This window comes from Mizuhopecten yessoensis, unplaced genomic scaffold (genome assembly GCF_002113885.1).
Source record: "Mizuhopecten yessoensis strain PY_sf001 unplaced genomic scaffold, ASM211388v2 scaffold11173, whole genome shotgun sequence".
Taxonomy (NCBI): Eukaryota; Metazoa; Mollusca; class Bivalvia; order Pectinida; family Pectinidae; genus Mizuhopecten; species Mizuhopecten yessoensis.
The window spans coordinates 1654128-1677423 of NW_018408916.1; the positions used below are offsets into that span (position 1 = coordinate 1654128).

Genomic DNA, 23296 nt, shown 5'->3' on the forward strand with positions numbered 1-23296 from the left:
CTCTTGGAAATTAAACAACGCCGTGCAATCGCAGTGGCAACGCGACTAGGTGTGACAGGGGTATTACAGATTCAAGTTCACGAAATTGAATTCGTCATAACATAATTCCAGTGGTTAATTTTTATCTAAAGTGCAAGTACTTTGTTCCATATTTTGAACAAATCGCGAGGGTTTTCATGATTCCTATTGATGTCTCATGGCTTACTGAGTTCCTTTTGCATAAATGTTATTATAACATGCTAATTTAGTTTTAATTATTGAAAAAATATTTTCATAATGGCATGTTTTGAAAAAGTTCGGAACAGCTTGTGCAATTCTGTTTCAAAATCTTATCAAATATATTTCCAAGCTGAAGCATAGTCATATGACATAGGTTTGTTTTCAAATATATCAATATCCTCGTCAACTATGATACTCAGTCTAAAAGCTAATCATTTTATCTATATACCCAGTGTTTACTCGTTTGATAACGTTCATCTAGGGAAACTCGACGGATGTAACTAACTCTTTCCTTCTTCAAGGCGTTTGGTCTAAGCTTTCTCGTTTGAAGTCAGGATGGCCGAGCGGTCTAAGGCGCCAGACTCAAGGTAGCATTAACCTTCCCGTAATCTGGGACGAGTGTTCTGGTCCACGTATGTGGGCGTGGGTTCGAATCCCACTTCTGACACTAATGTTTTTTAAAATTTCATTTTTAATACTGATGAATCTCCATACTAACTTGCAAATTCAAGTACACGAAATTCATTTCATCATAACATATCCAGTGGTTTATTTTGATCAAAACTGCATGAACAAACCGCTAGGGTTTTCATGATACAAGTCCTTTTTATTGACGTCTCATAGCTTCCTGAGGTTCCTTTTGCCAGAGACGTATATTACGTGTATTATACGTCTCTGCTTTTGTATACATATTAATAAAACATGCTTATTTATTTTTTATTATTCATTCTTATTTTTATATTGGCATGTTGTGAAAAATTCGGAACAGCTTGTGCAATTCTGTTTAAAAATATCATAAAATATATTTTCAAGCTGAAGCATAATGACAGAAGTTTGTTTTCCCTATTTTTTCTCTCTCAGATATTTTAATACCCTCGTCAACTATGATACTCAATCTAAAGAAATCATTTTATCTGTGTGTCCAGTGTCCAAATTACGAAATTACAGTTATCTGTGTTATTCACGGACGTTTATGTACGTCCCTGTTCCTTTGTTCGTTTTAGTCTGTTTCTCTGTTTCTAATTCTGCAAAAGATCATGCAAAATTTATAACTAAGGCGCGGCAAGCCCAGGACAATTTTGGGGAACTAGGGACTTAATATTAGATATTTGCATGTACAATTAAAACCATTTTACAGTTGAGACCATGGTCTACAATGACACAATCCTGGCCTTAAAGGCTTCAGGTGTGCTATATCCACGATGTCTGGTGGAATGGCATTCCAATCACGCACTGTCCTTGGAAAGAAGGACATTTTCCTTGTGTCAATGGGTGAGGACAGGAGCTGGTATGATCGGTTGTGATGTTGTCTTCCCGATTGTCTTGTAGGTTTCATCAGGCGGTTTTGTTTGCTGATGGCGACTAACTCTCTATCAATTTTATACATCATTGTTAGTCGTGCATCTTTCCTCCTGTCTGAAAGATTTTTCCATTTTAGTTTTTCTAGTATCTCGTTGACACTTGCTCTAAGTCTGTGTTTGTTTGCCACATATCTAGCTGCCCTCCTCTGGACAGACTCCACTTTAGTTGTGTCGCTGACTGTGTAGGGCTGACATATTCTACCAGAGGTCTTACTAAGGTGAAGTATGCTTTTCCTTGATCCTTAATGATAGGATTTTAAGGTTACGACGTAGGAAGCCTAAGGTCTTGTTGGCTTTACTTGTTTCGCCCCAGCTGAGTTTGTTGGTGAATGTTAAGCCTAGGTATTTGGCTGATGTGACTGCCTCTAGGATATGGTCGTGTAGGGTGTAACTGTAGTTAATGGGTTTCTTCTTGTTGGTAACCGTCAGGACGGTACATTTGTCAGGGTGGAATTTCATGCACCAATCCTCTTCCCATTGACCCAGCTTGTTTAGGTCTTCTTGTAGTGTTTCGGCATCACTGTTATTGGAGATTGTGAGGTATGCTATGGTGTCATCAGCAAATAGTCTGACTGTTGATGATAGTCTTGACTGTAGATCATTGATGTAGTAGATGAATAGGTTGGGTCCCGATACAGATCCTTGTGGAACTCCTGAGTCCATGTTGACCTCGTCTGATGAGACACCGACTATTACCACTGATTGTTTCCTCCCAATTAGCCAGTTCTTGATCCAGTTGGTGGTTCTTTCTTCTATGCCGTAGTATTTCAGTTAGAGAGTGAGTAAGCTGTGATTCACTTTATCGAAGGCTTTAGCGAAATCTCCGTCTGTTTCCCATCTTGAAGATTTTTTGAGATGTCATCAACAATTTCGATTAATTGGGTTTCACGGGATCGTTTTCGTCTAAATCCGTGTTGTAGAGGATACAGGATGTTGCTATTTTCTCCATGATTCATGATGTTACGGGCTAGTATATGTTCCATTATCTTACAGCAGATAGATGGAAGTGAGATTGGACGGTAATTTTCTGCTTTTGTTTTTGGACCTTTCTTGTAGACAGGTGATACGTTTGCAGTACGCCAGTCGTCTGGGATGTTTCCAGTTAGCAGTGTTTTTTGGAACATAAGCAATTTCAATGGCAATTTCTTTCAGGATTCTCGGTGTAATATTGTCTGGTCCTGGTGCTTTATATGGGTTTAACTGCTGAAGAAGTTTAGTTATTCCGTTTACTGTGTTGTCAAATGACTCCATTTTTACTTCTTCTAGTGGTCTTGGTATCATTCGATTGGATGTTACAAATTCTTCATCTGTGAAGGTGATTTTTTTCAGAGAAAGCTGATTGGAATTGCTTGTTTAGTATATTTGATTTACTTTTGGAGTCTGCGAACAGTTTACCGTCGACTTTTAATGATGTTATTCCGACGTTGTCTTTGCGTTTGTGTGTCTCCTCATTTGATAAAGTTAATCTAGGGAATATAAATTTATAAATCTAGTTAACTCTTTTTTTTTTGGTCACCAGGAATATCTACTATATAATTTTACTTCGTGAATATAGAATATTCTATGCAGTGTTACTTCATGAATAACAAGTCAGGATGGCCGAGCGGTCTAAGGCGCCAGACTCAAGGCAATGCCTTCCCATTGGATGGGATGAGTGTTCTGGTCCACGTATGTGGGCGTGGGTTCGAATCCCACTTCTGACACTATTTTTTTCTTTAAATTTCATTTTTAATACTGATGAATCTCCATACTAACTTGCAGTAACTAACTAACTGTACACGAAATTGATTTCGTCATAACATATATCCAGTGTTTTGTTTTTATCAAAAGTGCATGAACAAATCGCGAGGGTTTTTATGATAAAGTCCTTTTTATTGACGTATCATGGCTTCCTGAGGTTCCTTTTGCCAGAGACGTATATTACGTGTATTATACGTCTCTGCTTTTGCATACATATTAATATAACATGCTTATTTATTTTTTATTATTGATTTTTTTTTATATTGGCATGTTGTGAAAAATTCGGAACAGCTTGTGCAATTCTGTTTAAAAATATTATAAAATATATTTTCAAGCTAAAGCAGAATGACAGAAGTTTGTTTTCCCAATTTTTTCTCTCTCAGATTTTTTAATACCCTCGTCAACTATGATACTCAATCTAAAGAAATCATTTTATCTGTGTGTCCAGTGTCCAAATTACGAAATTACAGTTATTTGTGTCTTTCACAGACGTATATTTACGTACCTGTTCCTTTTTTTGTTCGTTTTGGTCTCCTCATTTGATCAAATTAATCTAGGGAATATAAATTTATAAATCTAGTTTACTCTTTTTTTGTCACCAGGAATATCTACTATATAATTTTACTTCGTGAATATAGAAAATTGCATGCAGTGTTACATCCTGTATAAATCAAGTCAGGATGGCCGAGCGGTCTAAGGCGCCAGACTCAAGGCAATGCCTTCCCATTAAGTGGGACGAGTGTTCTGGTCCACGTATGTGGGCGTGGGTTCGAATCCCACTTCTGACACTAATTTTTTTTTTTTATTAATGAGAGTCTCTATTCCAGAATTCACAAAATTGATTACGTTAATATAATCACGGATTCTAACTCCGTGATATAACATTCAGTGACGTTTTTTTTTTTATCAAAAGTCAAATTGCTTTACGAAAAGGAAAAGGAACTGTCTTTTTTCTCAGATGGAGCACAGGTCAATACACCCATAATATAATCATCGGTAGACAGGTGATGCTAGCACATTTGGATGTATTCCACAAGTCTCGTTATATGTAATTTTAAAGAGGAGCTAGGGAAATCCGCAAATTGTAAACAGAACCGAGATACACTGTATACCCTGACGCGTCTCTGGGTGATAACATAATGGCCATTATAATTATAAATGTATACTGCGATACGTCCTTACATTGCCTCAGACCTACAGACCTTGTAATTGGTGGTGACGCGTGCCGCCAACATTAATCGTGATATCTTAAACAAAGTTGTGAAATACCTCTGATGTTTGATAGTGCTACAGCGCCAGGTAATACACCTCTAATAAGTACCGAGATGATTGTGTTAGATATAGCCTGTCAATCAGGTCAAGTCAAACAGATATTATATACACAAAATATACACAAGTATAGTGATCTTGTCATGTTATAAAACATCGAGTTTAGTTTAAACATATCTTATTGTACAAATATACAAATGGATTGGACAACAAGTTATCTCCTCAATACATATATTAAAAATAATGTCGAGAACATTATGTAACATACACACTTTCGAGAGGAATATGATGGTGATGTTCACTGCAAGATCGTCTGAAGCGACTTTTGTTAAATGGCCTATATATCCTCTTTATATATATATAAATATATATAATAAAAAGGGATTAAATGTCCATGTGAAGGAAGTAAATATAGAAAAAATATTACTGATATATTATTATTGATATTTTTTCTATAAATATATTTATATATATACATTTGTGGTTGGGGACTTTAGATTAAAAAAATGACAAACGTCATGCAGTGTTTTTGGACTTGGAAGTGAAATCCCTGACAATGGCGATAGGATTAATATATGTCTGGTTTTATATAGAGACTATTTGCCAGAGCCCCATACAAAGAGTGACATATTAATTGATACCGTCTTGCTATGTCTACAGTCACGTGTTATAAGTCTTCATGTTACGTCATTTAGTCATACTGAATTCTATGCTAATTACTTCTTTCATTTTTTTTGCTGATTTCGTTTATCGAAATTGAATGTCAAACGATTTTACTTTTAAAAGAAGTGCAAAGTAACTTTACATAGAATCAGAGACATATAAAACCAGTAGTATATCATACGTCTCTGATAGAATCAAGTGGGAAAACGACGTAGCGTGAAAGACTCTAAAATAGAAGTTACGCCACGACACAAATAATACAATATCCTCGGGTTACCGGTTTCCGAGCACTTAAGAAGCATCCGCGATTTCGTACTCATATCGGCAGAAAACTGTTGAAATTACGGAAGGCTGTCATAAACATGTACATAATAGCAACATAAAACTGTATTTTAAAAAAAATCAGAACAAACAATTTTTAGCAAATTTCTCCCGTCGGAAGTAGCCGTCATATGTTTCCGTGTGTCTACTTTGATTTAGTGTTCAAAGAAAGATAACTCGAATACACTAAAAAGAAATGCTCTACAGTGACCTGCAAGAACCAAAGTTTCGTTTGGAATAAAAAATATATCTTTGATCGTCAAATTAATTATCAAAACAACTTTTTTTAAATTTCACCTTTTTAATTTATTTTTCAAGATGTCAAATTGAACGAATTCATGTTTTTTTAAAATTATTTATTATTAGATATCTATTTAGTTATGATATAGAATCTGTTATTATTTTTTTTCATCAGTTTTATATCGGTTTTGGTTGATGGTAAGTTATTTCTCATTTTGTTCTGTTTCAAATTGGTGAAAATTGGAAGTTCATTGCATTACAAGGTTTACGTTTCATTGAAAACACTGTTTATCGATATAAGAATGTCTCCTTGGCTCTTCGGAAGTGGAAAAAAATCGGCGAGGAGATGTGGCCTCATTTGCATACGACATTTTCGTACGTTTGTCAGACTACAAAAAAGACTGATTCATGAATGAAATATATATCACCGTTTTTAAGGTATGGGTTCATTTTGAGCAAAATGAAAAGAGGATGAAGCAAAACTGCATATTTATGCGTGTTTTTTAATCAGTGATTAAATCTTATGTTTTCCGGACGAACTTCCGGTAATTTTTTTTGTCAGTTTACAGACGATGGCCAAACGTCTAAAATATCCTTGTGTTTTGTCCAGCAGGTCACGTAGTTACGAGATATAGCTTGATATACTGTCTGCGCGGAAACTGGTGTCTAGACGATACGTACGTATCTGCTCCGGTCTAGAAAACGTTTTGTTGCTAAATTTTAAATGGTATGATGTCTAAAAGGAATTTCTTAACTCATGACACCTTTCATATTGGAATATTCAAAACGTGTTCTATCTTTCCAACTGGTTTAGAAAGTGTCGAAAATCGGCGGGAACCCGCTTTCTACCCCAAAACGCGCACCTGCGGGGCAAGGGCGGTAACTCCTTCAATTTTAATCGAAGTCTCATTAACAACGAGATCTAACGTTTCCACTGTAAACAACATGGCTACCGTTCATCAGTGGGATTCCGCGCTCATCTTCCCTCTTCTCGCGGAGTCCGGACCTGAAGGAATCATGTAATCTCTTCATTTCAACCTTTGTGTCGAAAACTTAAAATAGCCATCGTTGTTTTTTAACTGATAGATTGATATTCGTATTCTGTTACAATACAATATTGTTTTTAGATCAAATCACGGCCTGCTAGCTACATGTACTATGTAGTTGTAGTGTAGCCCTCGACACAAAACTACAATAACGTTACGTTACGCTTGTTGAACTATGATATTAGGTTAACTCTAAAAATTTACTTTGTGTATACAAGTTTAACTGTCTAGACCGTGAACGAGTTAAATCATGGGTCTGGCAAATTCTAGTGTCGATATGATATAGATGTGTATCTGTAAATATTGGGCCATGTGCAAAATTTATGACACGGTCGATGACTAAAACTGGACGTCGCCCAAAGATAAGTGGCGAATTTCTATAAGAAATATTAGTGGTGACGTGAACAAGGTGCTGAGCGAAAATCCACAATATTTATGATATTGCCAAGCCATAAACGGTATCGTCAGAAGGATTTATAATCCCCTTTAATGTCAACAGATCCGGTTCTTATTCGTGTATCGCCGGTCTACACCTGTGTACGGATAGGCCTATGTAAACAGGTCTTTGCATACATAGTTGGATAAGGAAGATCCTCAACTGACTTATGTTTATAACTGGATTTGACCGCAGTCAGTTTTGGTCTGACCATGCCAATTGAAGTTGTTAATACTGTGTTGGTGGTACCTTAAGTGTTGTCACAGACAAACATGTTGCGAGGACCAAGGGATTTTTCTAGTCTAGATTTGAAGAAGTTTGGAGGTCACAAAGATGAGGTAAGAATCAATATTTACTGTTAAAATTGAATTGAAATTTAAATGAAGATCATTAAAAATTACTATCACTAAAAAATATAATTGGAACAGGAAGTGTTCACCTTTAGAAATTAAAGAGTTGTGTTTCTGTTTGACATGCTAAAATTCGCTGTTTTCATAGTAAAATTAATGTTTAATATATTGACTGGTTAAAACATTTGTCAACATCAGTTGTATTGCAACGGTGGAGAGTTACAAACAGTTAAAAGTCATGATATTATTAATTGTGTTTTTCAAATTTGACATTCCTGTGCAATCTAGAAGCTGCATTTTCTATTCAGACTGTGACCATCATTTCCCTGGTCCGTGTTAATTGAATTTTTTGAGATCAGTAAAAAATCACTGCTAAAACGTATGGTAGCGAAAAATGTTGATAAAAGAATCTAAACAAGGATTTCAAATTATGTGTAATAGGATGAGGAAAAGTGATAAAGATAGTGCTGGCGCTCGAACCCGCGACCCTTGGCTCTCCAGCCTGATGCTCTACCGCTGAGCTAAAGTTAAATTCCCTACAGCTGCACTTGTTAGGCAACCTAATTAATCCACATATTTTACACTATTCCCCCCTTTTTTCAAATATCAACCAAGGTTCTTTGACTCCCTGCCAAGGGTCTCCTACCTTGAACAGGGAGGGTCAACGGCACCAGTTTGTAATAGGACGAGGAAAAGTGATAAAGATAGTGCCGGGGCTTGAACCCGCGACCCTTGGCTCTCCAGCCCGATGCTCTACCGCTGTGCTAAAGGGAAATTCCCTACAGCTGACGCTTGTAACGCAACCTAATTAATCCACATCTATAACATATGAATGAAGTAGTCCCTTTTATTTTTGTGTCGCCTGCGAAAAGCTTGTGACACATAGGTATTGCTATGTCGGCGTTGTCCGCACAGAGGTTTTTCGTGCGATAACTTGAGTTTCCTTGGGCCGATCAAACTCAAATTTAATGCAGTGCTTCCTTACCAAAAGTGCTTGCTTGGGATTTCTTTTTAGGTCTGAAGGTCAAAGATCAAGGTCACTGTTACTATAAATAGAAAATCTGTTTTCGTGCGATAACTTGAGTTTCCTTGGGCCGATCAAACTCACACTTCATGCAGTGCTTCCTTACTAAAAGTGCTTGCTTGGTATTGCTTTTCAGGTCTGAAGGTCATAGGTCACTGTTACTATAAATAGAAAATCTGTTTTCGTGCGATAACTTGAGTTTCCTTGGGCAGAACAAACTCAAACTTCATGCAGTGCTAAGCACAATCTCCCAGCTTCCTGCGCATGCGACACATCCACTTCCGTGGAATTCTTGTTAATTTAATGACTTAAGAAGTATAACTAATAGAGTTCCTGTATTGGGCTATATCGATTGTTTTGACATTAAGTGCTAATGGGAAAATGAAGTGCTAAAATCTACCTGTAGACACCCTGCCCTGGATGTGTTTGTTATGTATCTGATTGATATACAGGTAACAAATCAAACGATGACTAATTCTGGTACATGTATTATATACATGTATTCTCTGCTGTAGATATATATATAAACTGAAGGAATGAGGATCACCTTGATATCATTTTATCTTTCATCAACCGTTACCATTGTTTAAAATACATCAAATACATGTATAGGTAACATTGTTTTTTTAAAATGTGTTGGATCAAACACATGCTCACTAATAATTATCATTGAGGTAATCTTTTTGTTCTGTTGTCACGAATATCAAAATATCAACCCACAGGTACTTGTCAAAATCACGGGTAATTGTGCAAGATCAGATTGTATGTACGACAAAGTGTGCTTGATACACTGGATATTTTTTTTTTCAGTTTTTATCAAGTGGTTAAACCTGCACGATGAATGTAAAGCACTCTATGTGGCATACATTGTTATCATTAAATGGTCTTTTGCAAACTATATGAAAAACACTATAACTAAGACATTTTGAATCAGACTGGCTTTGATATGTATATATATATCTATATAGCTATACATATATGCATTGGTTTGTGTGTTGACCAGTGACCCATTTATTCTTGTTCATTGTTAAAAGAACTAGAGCCATGTATATAATATATAGGCAGATAGTATTATGCGTCCGTCAATATGTCTTTGATATTGAGCCAAGTAAGTGTAAAATATGACTAGCATCAGATTAAAAACCACTGTGTTTGAACTTCAGTAATATAGAGTCATGCACTTTTAATATTATAAAATACCAGGAACAATAAACATGCATATAACTTTAAAATGTACAAAATTTCGTCTAAAAGCATGGAAAATGAAATGCATTACTTACAATTACAGATTTTAATTCATGTAGAAAAACAGAAAACCTTTTATGATGACATATGATAATTATAAAGCAGGTCTCATGGATATACATCATATGTGTAATTCTATGTTGCGACTGAAGGGTGTTTCATTATGACAGAATCACACCAATGTTAGTTTGTACATATATCTTAATGTTGCATTATAAGATCTGGTCACAAGTTGAGGGGGGAAAAGGATATGTTTTAGCTCTATTTTTGGGGGAAAGCACTTTCATTTCTCACTGGGAAGTGGCTGAATTTAAACCACTGAGAGGGCCTAGATGGAATTAATGTTGCATTGAAAGAATTTTTCAAAAATGAAGTTATTTTAGTCTTCTGTATGAAACCTTTTATATTTAAACTTTTCTGTGCTTAAATAATTCTGTTGGCATATGCATGATTGAAAATATTTCCTACCTTCCCAAAACATAACAGATGTTATGCCAAATTTATGGGACCAGGGTCCCTTTCTCAAAAATGCTAGATTATGTTCCTGAGTGCATTTGTTTGAGAGTAGGGATATAGTGCTGGATGATTAGAAATGTATTGCTTTGTAAATTTCACACATATGTTATTGATTTTAGGCTTATGTATTCATCTTATCTAATAAATGCTTTGTCTCTGTATTTTCAATTTATTTTTTGAAGATCTTCACTCTTAGCTGCCAAGATACTTTCCCCCTTTTTTAAAAACAAAAAACCAAAAACAGATTATTTTGACTAAAATCCTGAGTAACAATAAAAAAAATGTATTAATATGTCATTATGAACGAAACAGTTAGTGCCCGCATGTCCACGAAAGGAGATATCGTACAGTTTCTCCCCGATACATATCATAGAAAAGCATGATGGTTTGTCTCCTGAAGTGAATATACATGTACTTTCCCAAAGGCAAAGCCAACGTGAATTATGATTTACTTTAGGAAACATTTTTTCATATTTCCCTCCCCGGAGAGCAATAAATTGTTTTATTTTGCTGAAAAAGAAACAACTTCCATGGAGAAAATATATCATTGATCTGAATTAATAAAGACTCAAAAACTCCCGAGTCATTCAAGAAGCCTATATGAGAATAGAGGTGTTCTCTATAGGGAGCAAGATCACCAGAAAAGGCTTTTCTGACGTTGTTTTCAATTTTTCTATCTAGTATTTTTCATAGTACATATCATAGTTTTGATTTATCAACTGTTGATAGAAAGTAGTACATTATATACTTCCTCTAAAAATGTATATAACACAAAATGTTTTATCTCCCTCCAGGTGAACAGCGTAGCCTTCTCCTTGGACTTCCAGATAATGCTAACAGGATGTGACGATCAGAGAGTGCGATTATTTAATGCTAAAACAGGATGCATGGTGTGCAAGGTCAAAGGTCATACAGGTAATTCATTGCAACATGTCGATCTGAACAGGGTCAACTGTTAGCTGTGATAAGTTTACCTATTATTTTTCACTCTGGTGATAACTTAGCTATAGTTTGAGAAGATGAAATTGTTTTGGCCTCCTATCCTTCTTCATAATATAGGAACTGTAGAAATGTTTCTAGTTCTCAACGGTGTCCATCTTGCCAGTTTACGTTTCAAACTTACTTTACCTTAATTTCTATTACTTTTTACTCTAATTATAACTAAATATAGGTCTTTTTTATCCATGATACAATCAGCTAAACATCTGTCTTATTTTTTTATTATTCCTGATCACTGACTGTTTAACTCATTCACCCCTGAAAACACATATGAACTCTACCAATTCAAAGGTTGGAATAGTTCATTATGATATTTCAGGGGTGAATGAGCTAAACTTATGAATTCAATAATATATAATTTTATCCTCAAATTCATAATAGGTATATATAATCAGGGTTCTTGCCAGGTGTTTATAGGGTCCGGTACAGGGACCCATTCCCAATTGAAAAATGACTCTTTATTTTTCCAATTTCAGTCTTTATTTTCCCAATCAGATTAAAAAGCATGTTTATAGTCGTTATATGTGCAACATTCAAAGTATTACCGTCCATGAAGGAGCACTCAAAAATATAAATTATTGAAATAGACTAAACGAAATTACTGAAAATTGATGTGTGTTAATGCTATACATTTTACTGTTACAAACAGCTAGAGGAAAATATTTTCCCAAACCTGTACATTTTTGCCAAATGCCGATGATATTTTCCCAATTCCTGCTGAGGGGCCTTTTCCCCAAAAACCTACCTAAAACCCTGATAATCAGCAAACTCCTGCCAACTTTTATCCTTTGTGTATGATTATCTCCCTTTTACCAGGTGCTATAAAGAGTGTGGCCATCAGTCCGGACAGTAAGACATTTGCCAGTGGGTCCTACGACAAGACTGTCCGACTGTGGAGGACCAGGGATGCAGAGCTACTACAAGTACTATTTGGTAAGGCAATTTAACCGGTGAACTTGGTTTTTTTTTCAAAGTTGCATGTATTTCAAAATACTAAATTGCAAATATTTTAATTTTGTAAAGTCAAAAGAAACTGACATATTATAGCAGAATTCTGTTTTTCTGTGGCAATAAATAATGTTTAGTATTAAGCTGAAATGTTTATACGTAGAAGTGATTTTTTATCATATAGTGAAATCTTTAACGCTCTTGTCATAGCAGAACACATCTAGCTTACAACCTTTGTTTGATCTATAATTTTATGTAAGGTCAAGAGGTGAAAATGAACCCTTATAGTCATTACAAGAAAAGATACAGATGCATAATATTTGATGCATATCTCTAATATCAAAGTTCGATCACATTGAGTAATACATGAAAACGGATGTAAACTGACGTGTTAATTCAGGCTTGCCATCATTGACTTTCCTAACCCTTGTCAGAATATATATAACACTATGTACAATATGTATTTTGAGGTTATGAAACATGTATTCTCTCTCCAAATATAGCTGTTATGGGGAAATGCCACTATAAAATATTTTTTATTCAGGTTCTTGAATATTTTAGTAATAAATCCTTGTCAATCGGGTTAAGGTAGAGAGGCTCACCTCTTTTCTATTGTTTACGGGCGAATCCCGATAAACAATTATTTTCTTGTTAAGTCTGTGTTATTTCCTCAATATTTATAGAAGATAATTATGGATTGTAAGCCTTGATAGAGATTCCTTGATTTCGTTTTGAAATTATTACAAGTGATTTACCAGTAATAGAAAAGAAGTTATACATCAATTATCATGACCGATACTGCAATGGATAATCTCACAATTAAAATTAAAAGAAAGAGGTTTGCGAATCAAATTCCAGTCACTAAGCCAAGATGTGAAAATTAAGAATGTGAGACTGAAATATGATGTGTTATGTTTAATGTACTGTTGAAAAAAATAAAAAAATAAAAAATATAAAAAAAAAAGCCAAGATGTTTTTGTGAAAAAGAAAAGTACTATGAGTAGAATAGATGTAATTCTTCTACAACTCTTTGCTATAGTGAAACACGATCTTAAATACACTAGGCTAAGTTTGAAAACAGGAGTTCAGTTGTGGAACTTTTTAATATTTAGACTTATTTAAATAATTATGGGGTTAATACTGAGATATACAGATTTACGAAACTTTGATTGACAGGTCATACGAAGAGCGTAGAGGTAGTAGTGTTCTCGCCAGACTCCAGCCGGATCGCCTCCGGATCGTGGGACAGGAGTGCTATACTCTGGGATGTAGAGGTAGGTCTATAGTGGTCGTCTCTCATACAGTTATTGTCTCTCTGCGAGGAGAACATGAATTTTTATCAATATTGCCCTAGTTCGGTAGAATTTGAAATACTTATTACCATATATGTTACTGTGACAACCTATGAATGGCTTTGCGTAGTTGAAACCTTGTTAGCTAAACATTACTGTAAGCCTTTGATCATCCTACCATGCATGCTTGAGATCCTTTGATGTAACCTAATGGGCCAAAAGTGCACATTAGATACATATCAAATACTCGCTTCACATAGTGAAGACAGAAAGTATTTCAAAATGAGGTACAGTTAATTTTTTTATTTCTGGGTATATTCAAGGAAATATATGGCAGATTTTTTTGCAGATTTGTGTTTATGTGCTGTTTAATGCAGTTTTGATATATCCTTTTTGGATATAATGTTTTTTATAAATGTCATTTTTACAGAAAGGTTTTCCAGTTAGAATATTTTCTGGACATGACAGCTTAGTGCAATCCATTGCATTCTCACAGAATGGCAAGTGGCTGGTAAGTGATATGTAAACACTTGTAAGCCAGCACTACTGGATAGGTTAACCCAGAAACAATGATACAATGATAGTAGATACAGACAGGTTTTTTCTGAGTTAGAGCCTAATTATGCATATGTATCTGTTTAAATGATTTATCAGTTCAAATTAGAAAATGGTGTTTGTTTAATAATTTCACAAGTGAAAAAAAAGACATGTTTTCCTTTCTATGGCACTGTCACTTTGTAATCCTTCAAAGCTCAGATGGCATTCATATCTGCTATGAATGTCATGACTAATGTGTTGATGTCATCATCATTATGATGTCATAATTGTAAAGATGGGTACCACTGATTTCCCCTTGAAGATGGCTGTTCTGTTTCTTTAACAAGCATACACAGTGCATATACTTACATATATTTGAATTATATGCTGAATTAAAAAAAAAAAATCTATGGTATGAAATATTTAAAAATAAAAAAAAAGGAAATATATCCATTGAACTGCTTTCAGTTGGCATTTATAGTAAATATGAAATCCAACTGGAAATTAAAGAATTCAGCATGAAGCATTATTGCACTTCAAGGAATTTGTCAAGTTTCAATTCGCATTCATGTTGACTATGAATGCCAACATAACAGATGAGTTTTAGCATGAGATTTGTTGCTGATATCATTTTTTTCTGTGTATTAATTTGATTTCTAGGCAACAGGATCTTGGGATTTCACCGTTCGAGTGTGGACACTGACCGATGAGGATGGTACAGCAGATGTCAAGGTCATGAAGGGGCACCATGGTAACGTACATGCTGTGGCCTTCTCCAAGGATGGGATGCTGGTATGTCAATCATAACTGGTCACAAAAAGTTAAGATTATTTTGAAAAAGGACCTTTCCTCTCTTAATAAATATGAATTATTTATATTAATATCATGGATTGTTTTCTGTGATTCATTATATATATGAATACTATAAGCTAATGTATTCATCCTAATAAGTGTTCCATCCCTTACAAAAAAGCCCCTTTCCTATTTCTGGTCTGTCAGTGTCCCATCCCTGTATCGTAATATATTCACCGACTCGACTAGATTATCTATTTTGGCTATTTTAAAAAAAAAAAAAATCTGGAAAGATTTACATTCATTCTCATTTTCATGAATTACTTAGTCCATAGAATGTTAACTAGGCTAAATACAGTAATAATGTAATGAAAAATGGAAATTAAGAATGAAAGGGGTATGGATTAATAAAATATGAAAGATTGAATTCAATTATTGGAGGTTTTGACCAGATCCCATCTGTATCAAATATAAGTTTTGTGATATTAGATAGACAAGGTGCTTCAAAAATGAGTGTTTTGTGAATCACTTGAAACTAGACACTTTTATGAAAACGTGATACGGGATGCATAGTGTTAATATGTTCAACTTTGTGTATGAACTCTTAAGTAACAGCTGTCTTTCCTACATGTAAAACAAGTTTTCTCTTCATAAATTACTCATTGGTATTCAGATGTATCGTATAACAGGTGAGTGAGATGTGGGTACCCAGTGCTGGAAAAATTAATTACATTGTCGAAAAAACCCACTATCCTGTTAATTTTTACTTCAACAGGGTGCCAATAGGAGGGGGCAAGTAGCGTTCTTTCTGTTTGCAGACAAAAAGTACAAAGTGTTACATATTGAAGAATGGGTCTTTGGACAGCCATTATCATTTAGAAAATGACGTATCATTCCATCATAATTGTAAAGATTACAAAGAGTTGCTTGAAATCATTTAAATTATCAGTACATTCTATTCCAGCTGTTTCTATATTATACACTCCTACTCAGTATACTGTCTAACCTGTCTGCAGAGTCCACTTAAGTGGAGAGCAAAAACAGTCCTAATAGACAGGTGGTCTGTATATACAGGTCGTTATTATGTAGAAAAATACAAGTATTTGAGACATTCTGATGATAGTTGTTATTGGAACTTGTCTGTATCTAAAGACAGCGTTTTTACATAGAAAACACCATTTGAAGTATACCATACTTTGTTTTGATAGAAACGTGGTTTTGTGGACAAGTTGTTTTTATACAGGAGTGTTTTTAATGGGCAGGTTGTTTCTATACAGGGGTGGTTTTAATGGGCAGATGGCCTTTAAGGCAGGTTTCACTGTTCAAGTTATATAAATGAACAATTCATTGCCATCAGCCTGAAGAATATTTTACTATTTCTGTCTCCAGGCGTCAGGTTCCTGGGACAAGACAGTACGCATGTGGAACCCCCAAAATGGTAAAGATATCCACGTGTGTGAGGGACATAATGGATGGGTCCAAGCTATTGCCTTCTCTAATGATGGTCTGTATGTAGCCAGTGCCAGCGACGATGATACCGTTCGTGTCTGGGATGTTTACAGTGGCAAGTGTATTAAAACACTAGAGGTAAGTCAACATCATAGAACAGGATATCAAAACATATATATATAAACCTTATACCAAAGTAAATATTGGAAAATAATTGTTTGTTTGTGAAAAGACACTTTGAGGTTAGTCTGTATTGAGAAATGTCTGGTTACTATACAAAATTCTCAATTTCTCTCAGTATTAAATCAGTATCTTTTGTAATATTAATTGTTTACTGAGTTTTTGAAGTAATTAAGATTAATGATACATTACCTTAATCCGCTGTCTATTTTCCTCGTGCTGATAATGAATTTTATGGTGACACTGATTTTCACTATGACAGTTAGTTCTATATTAGTTTGATTTTGTCAACAACAAATCGTTTCTGTAAAGAAAACCATACGCTTGTAGAATTTTTATGAAAATAAAGATGAAATAAATGAGAATTGGAAAAAGCAACAACAGTCTTCTGAATGTAACACTCCATAGGGCTTAATCAGGATAAAACCCCTGGACTTCCAATCATGGTACTTTCTTTCTTACTTATTGAGCTACCTTGTCAATTGTGTTATCCTGGTCCAGGTGATCCATGCCAGTCAGACTACAGTTGTATCCAAAATGTAAACAAGGGGAGATTACTGTATGAAAGAAAAACTCCAATTGCTTACCTGCAGTGAGACATGGCATAAATGTTGTAAATAAAATAATTTTGAGTTGTTCATAAATGCATCATGAATTTAATTCAGGTGTATTTTCTTTGTTTAAATTTTTTCCATAGCCAATAAAAAAAGCAGTTTAATTGTTACGCTTAACCTTATTCAATCCTTTAAAAACTTTTAGTAAAAATTTTCGCCATCTATTCAATTTACATGTTCTCAACTGGAGTTACAACCCCATAACCTGACCAAAGTAGAAAACTGTTCCATATATTTACAGCATTTTTATACGCCTGTCAAATTTGACGGAAGTATTATGGTATGGGGTTGTCCGGCCAGCCGGCGTAAACTTTTGTTTGTCCGGCAATCTCCTCCTACAATTTTTCGACCGATCTCTTTGAAACTTGGTATACATTATAGTCATGATATGAAGTTGTGTCTCCCTTAAAAGGATTTTGATTCAACAATTTTCAAAAGTTATTGCCCTTTGTTCATTTCAGTATTTGATTTTTGTCCGGCAATCTCCTGTCACAATGTAGACTATAAATATTTTTTCACGGATTCCTTTTTTTTTAAACATTTATGAGTCAACAAGCTAATTTGTTATCTACAGGAAATGCCACCCCCCACCTCACAAAAAAAATATAAAAAAATAATAACAATAACAATAGAAAACGTTTTAAGGTGGAAACTAAATGAAAAGAAAATGTTGCCACAAATTATATTTATTTTTCAGAATCTCTTCATTGTGTAAGCTACATGTATTCAGGACAATGTGCTGTCAGTTGATAATCCATAACTTACGTCCAGCTTGTTTTTATTTTACAGGGCCAGACGGATGTTGCACAACAGTGTGCGTTCACACCAGGGGGAGCCCTGGTAGCTGCTGGTGCTGCGTCAGTAACATTGTCGCTGACATGATACAAACTTGTCTTTCTTATTATTCCATTTTTCTAGTTCAGTGCCTGAGAAATTGGATATATTTATTTAATGTTATTGAATATACAAACGTACCAGCATTTCATTGTTCCCCCGAGTCCAGCTTTTATGAAACAACTGCACATTATAGTAATATTATGATGATCACAATTACCAGTGATTTTTCTACAATAGTTTCTACTGTTCAGTAATTATCATATTGATTGGGAATAAGGCTGAGATTCTTTTTAATCATTTGTAAATCTAATATGTAAAAATGCTAAACTTAAAGAAATGAAGCAAAATGGTTGAAAGTCAAGGAATTAATTTAAGCTTTTTGCTACAAGTTTATGACAACATGACAGTGTTCACACATGTATGACACTTACAAATGTTAGTTACAAAGAAGTAAGAGCTTCAATGTTATTACAATGCATATTTAATAGCAACAGTAGCTTGTGGTTACTGCATACAAGTGGGAGAGTTTAGTGTCTGTAGGCTCATAGCAATGATTTAAAAATTAGGTATTATGCAACTTTTTTAATTATGATGGAAGCTGATGTAAAAGGTCTTGTCATGCATGTGTGCCAAAATTATTATTTGGCATTTTTATATGGAGGTGATGATCAGTCTTTGTATAAACACGGAGCATAAAGTATGTGGATGGCCTATACCTGTCTCAGAAGATGTTACCGATACATCTCTGGAGTCTTAATTGTTCATCGATTCACCACTATTTAGGTTGTTCAATTATCCATAAAGAGTGTTTTATGGGACATCTTGGCAGTTTTTTATCCGCCATCTTACAATTCAGTTATTTATGCTTAGAACAATAGGGGGTGGAGTATCAAGACACCACTTTAAATAAAACATAAGACGTTTTAGCCATGGTTATATACATACATACAGAAGGACTATCTGGCTGTGTAATAATAGTATACATTGATGCCAAATTGCAGATACAGGCGTGCAAGCCTTGTTTCAGAAATTTAAAAGGGCTGAAAACAGTGCCAATAATTACAGAATTTTCAGATAGTAGAATATTTTTGATACTGTTTGAAACTTAATTATTATACAATTTGTGCTAATTTCTTATAAGAAAGAACTTAATAAAAAGTGTACTTCAACGTAATTTCATGTTTCGAAGGTGTTATGAATTGTACATTTTTTAATTGAACTAAGTATTAAAATGCATTTATAGTTAACCTAAAATGTTAAGTATTGCATGGGTCCTTATATTACTGTTTTTGTTTTATAAGGTGAGAGGGCATGTGATTCAAGTAAAGAATAAAATATATTATATTGAGGTTCCTAGTTCTGCATGTATACGAATTCCATTAGGAGGAAATATTTTAGAAAGAATGATTGAGATATGCGGTATTATAAAGTTTAAAATATGTTTATGATGTTACAGTGGTTTCACGAGTGGGTTAAGGGGTTTGACGTTTGTTTTATAGAATATATCTGTTCATATATTTTACTGTTGATTTGTCTGGTTATTCTTCCTTGACATTGGCGCTGTGTAGTACATGACTTGACTTCTTAATCCCCCCAGGAATTTTTTAACAAAGATAATATAAATCTGCCATTTGCTTCAGTATTGCTGTCTCCTTTAAATTATTACTTCAATATTTTGGTAACAATTCCAAGATATCTTTAAAAAAAAAAAGAAGGTAGTTATTGATTACAATTTTCTCCTGTTTACAAGATATAGTCACCAACTCATTAACTATACAAATACATGAGGTATATGGCGCCTACATCGACATGGCTTTATGGGTAGTAATGCGTAGTTTAAAAAATGGATACCTGGAAATGTGAGAGTATTCATAGTTCACATTTCAACAGTTTATTTCAAGAAGTCAGTTTTATTAGTCAGTACATCTTATTATCATTAATGAAAGACAATACTTTGGAAAGACTTTGCACGAAACTAACAATAGAAAACTCAATATTTATTTATTTATTTCAAGCCATGTTTCACTTTTAAGTTTTATTTATTTCCTATATCTAGCGATTTACATACTCATTCTGTGTTCATCCCCATGCGTAAGGATTACTTAAGGGAGCTTCTTTAGGCTCCGACCTTCATTCCTCTATCAGTCTGTGACAGTTTAACCTAGGTATAAACGGACAAATTAGAGATGAGAGTCTGATGTTCCTACATGACGTGGGTTCTCCTCCAATAATCCTTCGCTGATCAGTTTGTTAAGTGCTAATTACCTTATTTAACAACATGCAGGCAGTTACCAGATATTTTCCGTGAAGTTCGAATTTTGAGAATTTTTATTAAATTGATATAAAAGTTTTACTTTCTACACAAACAATGTACGTATTAAATCGTACATTGTTTGTGTAGAAAGTAAAGCTTTGATATCACATATTTCCAAACCTATTGAAAATATTTGTATTAAATTGATTTTGTCGTTTCAAATGTCACTTTTTTTCTCCTTAAACTATTGGCAAATTAACGAACTCCTGGTCAAAGCAGATGTATGATTCGCGATTTCATTATCTCATGAATATAGAACAAACACAAACGCGCGAAAAAAACATATTTTTGCAAGTTCTTTCCTACTACCACGTATTCGCGACAATTTTTATAACTTTCGTATGCACTGTTTTTATTCTATGTGATTTTAGAAATACGTTTGTTCACTTCCCTTAGGTTTATTTTTGTAGTTCATTTGTCTTCACTCACCACAAGTCTAGTCATAAACACCTTGTTTTGTTTTCCATGTGTTTTGTTTTTTAACTTCTTGCGTACTATGAAATTATATCCATAGTCAATTGTTTATGTCTTGTTGAAATCACCCTGCCTATTTGCAAACAAATGACTCAACCCTCTCTAGGTTGATAAATATATAAAGTAAAAATAGTATATTTTCTAATACTTAAGCTTTTTCTTTACCTGTATTATTTTAGTAATTATTTTGATTTTTTATGATACATGTCACATGTGCATTCTAATCATTATCTTTAATTTAGGTCATATTCTCAATTTTTCAGTTGCACCAGCTAGTGTATCAGGTTTCAAATGATAATAATGCTTAGTTAAACGAAATCTTTTACTATAAGGTTTCATTAGTAAGTTCCCCCAGCATAAATGTCTCATTTTATTTTGAAAATCAAAATCGATCACATATCGATATTTAAAGATATTTGTTTCAAACTCTTGCCAGAAACATTTGAATCACAGTAATTTCAAATACAAGGTAGAACTGATTACTGATTTCAGATAGTTTGTGGACATGCAGGAAAGAAGTGACCAAGGCTGTCAAAGTTGCCCCTTCTTATTGAAATAATTTTGAATTTTTGAAAAATTAGTTGAACATTTGGAACAGTCCCTATTAATGCAATTACATGTACTCATGTAATCTATAGACGTGCGTACTGAAATAAAAAAAAATGAACCAATTGCATTTTTCACTATAATGGTTCTTGTTGATCAATATCGATGATGTATTTTTGTATTCACTTTACATCCATGTTCGTGATATAATCACATTGTATCTATATTTCAAAAAAATATTCTATTTATTTCAAAATAAACATGTTTCAACTTTAAACATTATTTATTGTATGTTGTGTGGTATATGATGCTTATTTGGTATTCGATACGATTGTATCTGTTCAAAAAAGCAAATTTGTGATTCCCGGCGTATTCGAATATGTGATTTCATCTAAAAAAAATCGGTGATATCACGTATTTGAATAGGCGATAAGACGATGAGACGTATTCGAATTGGTGACTCATGAAAATACAAAAACGTCACCCCGTAGGTTTAAAACGGTCTCAATGAATCACAAAATTGATACTTAAACTGTTCATAGATAAGTAAAGGCTGCTACAAATAAAATATAGAGAGAAAAAGTAAAGCCATAATATTCACATAAAATCATGGCCTGATGTTACGTGATGACCTGAATGGTTGGCATTGTCTTACCTCCAGTGTCTATAGATGGTACAATAGTGCTCAGATTGATATACTCTCATCTCCATTGCTGAGATTTCTGTGAGGTCGTTATTTTCTAGCTGGTAATAACATCATGATATTTGTACAGGTCTTTTTGTTTGATATCAGTTTTGTTAATGCAGTAGTTCTTACTTTCATCCTACCTAACATTGTATTTGCGCATTCAAACTTAAGTCTGCCGATGTGCAAAAGCGTCACCATAAGTGGACGAATTCTCTCTGTAGTAACTTCATGATAAAACAAATGAAATAATTAATGTGGAATTGCCAAACCGGCATTCATAGAAGGGTAGTACTATAGACAAGCGGTAGGTGAGTTTGGTTGCCCACGTGAGAGATTGAAATTAAGATTGCATCATGTTATTAATATCTTAAAGTGAAACGAGATTAATTGTATTTTTTATTTATTTAAACACACATGTAGTTTAAAGCTGTTATGATATTAACAGAAACATTTTGAGTATAAGACATTACAATAATTTTCACTGAAATAAAAATTTCAGCTTAGCAGAACAATAATTTCTTTACGACAGCTGAGGTACAATGAAAGTTAAATAAATCATAAATTAATAAATAAAAGAAATGTTATGTTATAAATGACGAAATGCAAAAAACTTGACAAATGGAAATATGATAAAATAACAATTAATAATATAAAAACATATGTTTTAACTATGAAGTTATGGAAATATGAATCTTTTCATAGGAATGTTTGTTGCCCTTAGCTCTCCATAAACAGATCTCTGTAACTTTTCCGGATAAATCGTTAAGTCAGTTCAAGAACTGCAATAGTGATCGGCGAAACACCTATTGACTTTGCCAATAAGGATGCGTTGACTGGCAGTGTTACTTGATAAGATCGGATTCACCCTTCTTTAGAGAATTACAGTACCATGAATTATTGTAAGCCGTAGTATATATTGCGGTTACCCGTCTTGTCATCTCTCTTCTCACAGAAAGTCTGTAAAATGGATGTTTGATTCTAGGATCCGTTTCCTACAAAGATAGTTGGAGCTCGTGTAATAGTCCTGACTGCTAGTGAAAGGCTTCCTTCGTGCGAAATAACTACACGAACCAACACTTATGTCAATACGCCACATTTCTGTTGATGAGGATCGTTGTTTTTCCAAACACAAATACACGTATGCATATGTTTAATAGCACCGTGTTTGGTCTCACCTTCTTTTAGTCTCACAAGCT

At 34.2% G+C, this 23296-nt stretch overlaps 1 protein-coding gene and 3 non-coding genes across 5 annotated transcripts; all 4 read left to right on the forward strand.

Moving 5' to 3' along the window:
* Positions 1-549: 549 nt before the first annotated feature.
* Positions 550-667, forward strand: Trnal-caa. Its single transcript has 2 exons — positions 550-587; positions 622-667. It is a non-coding gene; the product is annotated as a tRNA-Leu (tRNA).
* A 2502-nt stretch (positions 668-3169) lies between these two features.
* Trnal-caa lies at positions 3170-3283 on the forward strand. The gene is made up of 2 exons: positions 3170-3207; positions 3238-3283. It is a non-coding gene; the product is annotated as a tRNA-Leu (tRNA).
* A 711-nt stretch (positions 3284-3994) lies between these two features.
* On the forward strand, positions 3995-4108 carry Trnal-caa. Its single transcript has 2 exons — positions 3995-4032; positions 4063-4108. It is a non-coding gene; the product is annotated as a tRNA-Leu (tRNA).
* A 2618-nt stretch (positions 4109-6726) lies between these two features.
* LOC110467449 (WD repeat-containing protein 38-like) lies at positions 6727-19776 on the forward strand. 2 transcript variants are annotated; one of them, XM_021524621.1, is made up of 9 exons: positions 6735-6832; positions 7359-7633; positions 11225-11345; positions 12246-12362; positions 13554-13651; positions 14100-14180; positions 14867-14998; positions 16388-16585; positions 18031-19776. In XM_021524621.1, the coding sequence occupies exons 2-9, from the start codon at positions 7568-7570 to the stop codon at positions 18121-18123; spliced, it is 906 nt and encodes a 301-aa protein (XP_021380296.1). In that variant the 5' UTR covers positions 6735-6832; positions 7359-7567; the 3' UTR covers positions 18124-19776. The 2 variants fall into 2 exon arrangements, with proteins under 2 accessions (XP_021380295.1, XP_021380296.1); XM_021524620.1 differs by having other exon boundaries at positions 6727-7633.
* The last annotated feature ends 3520 nt before the right edge of the window (positions 19777-23296 follow it).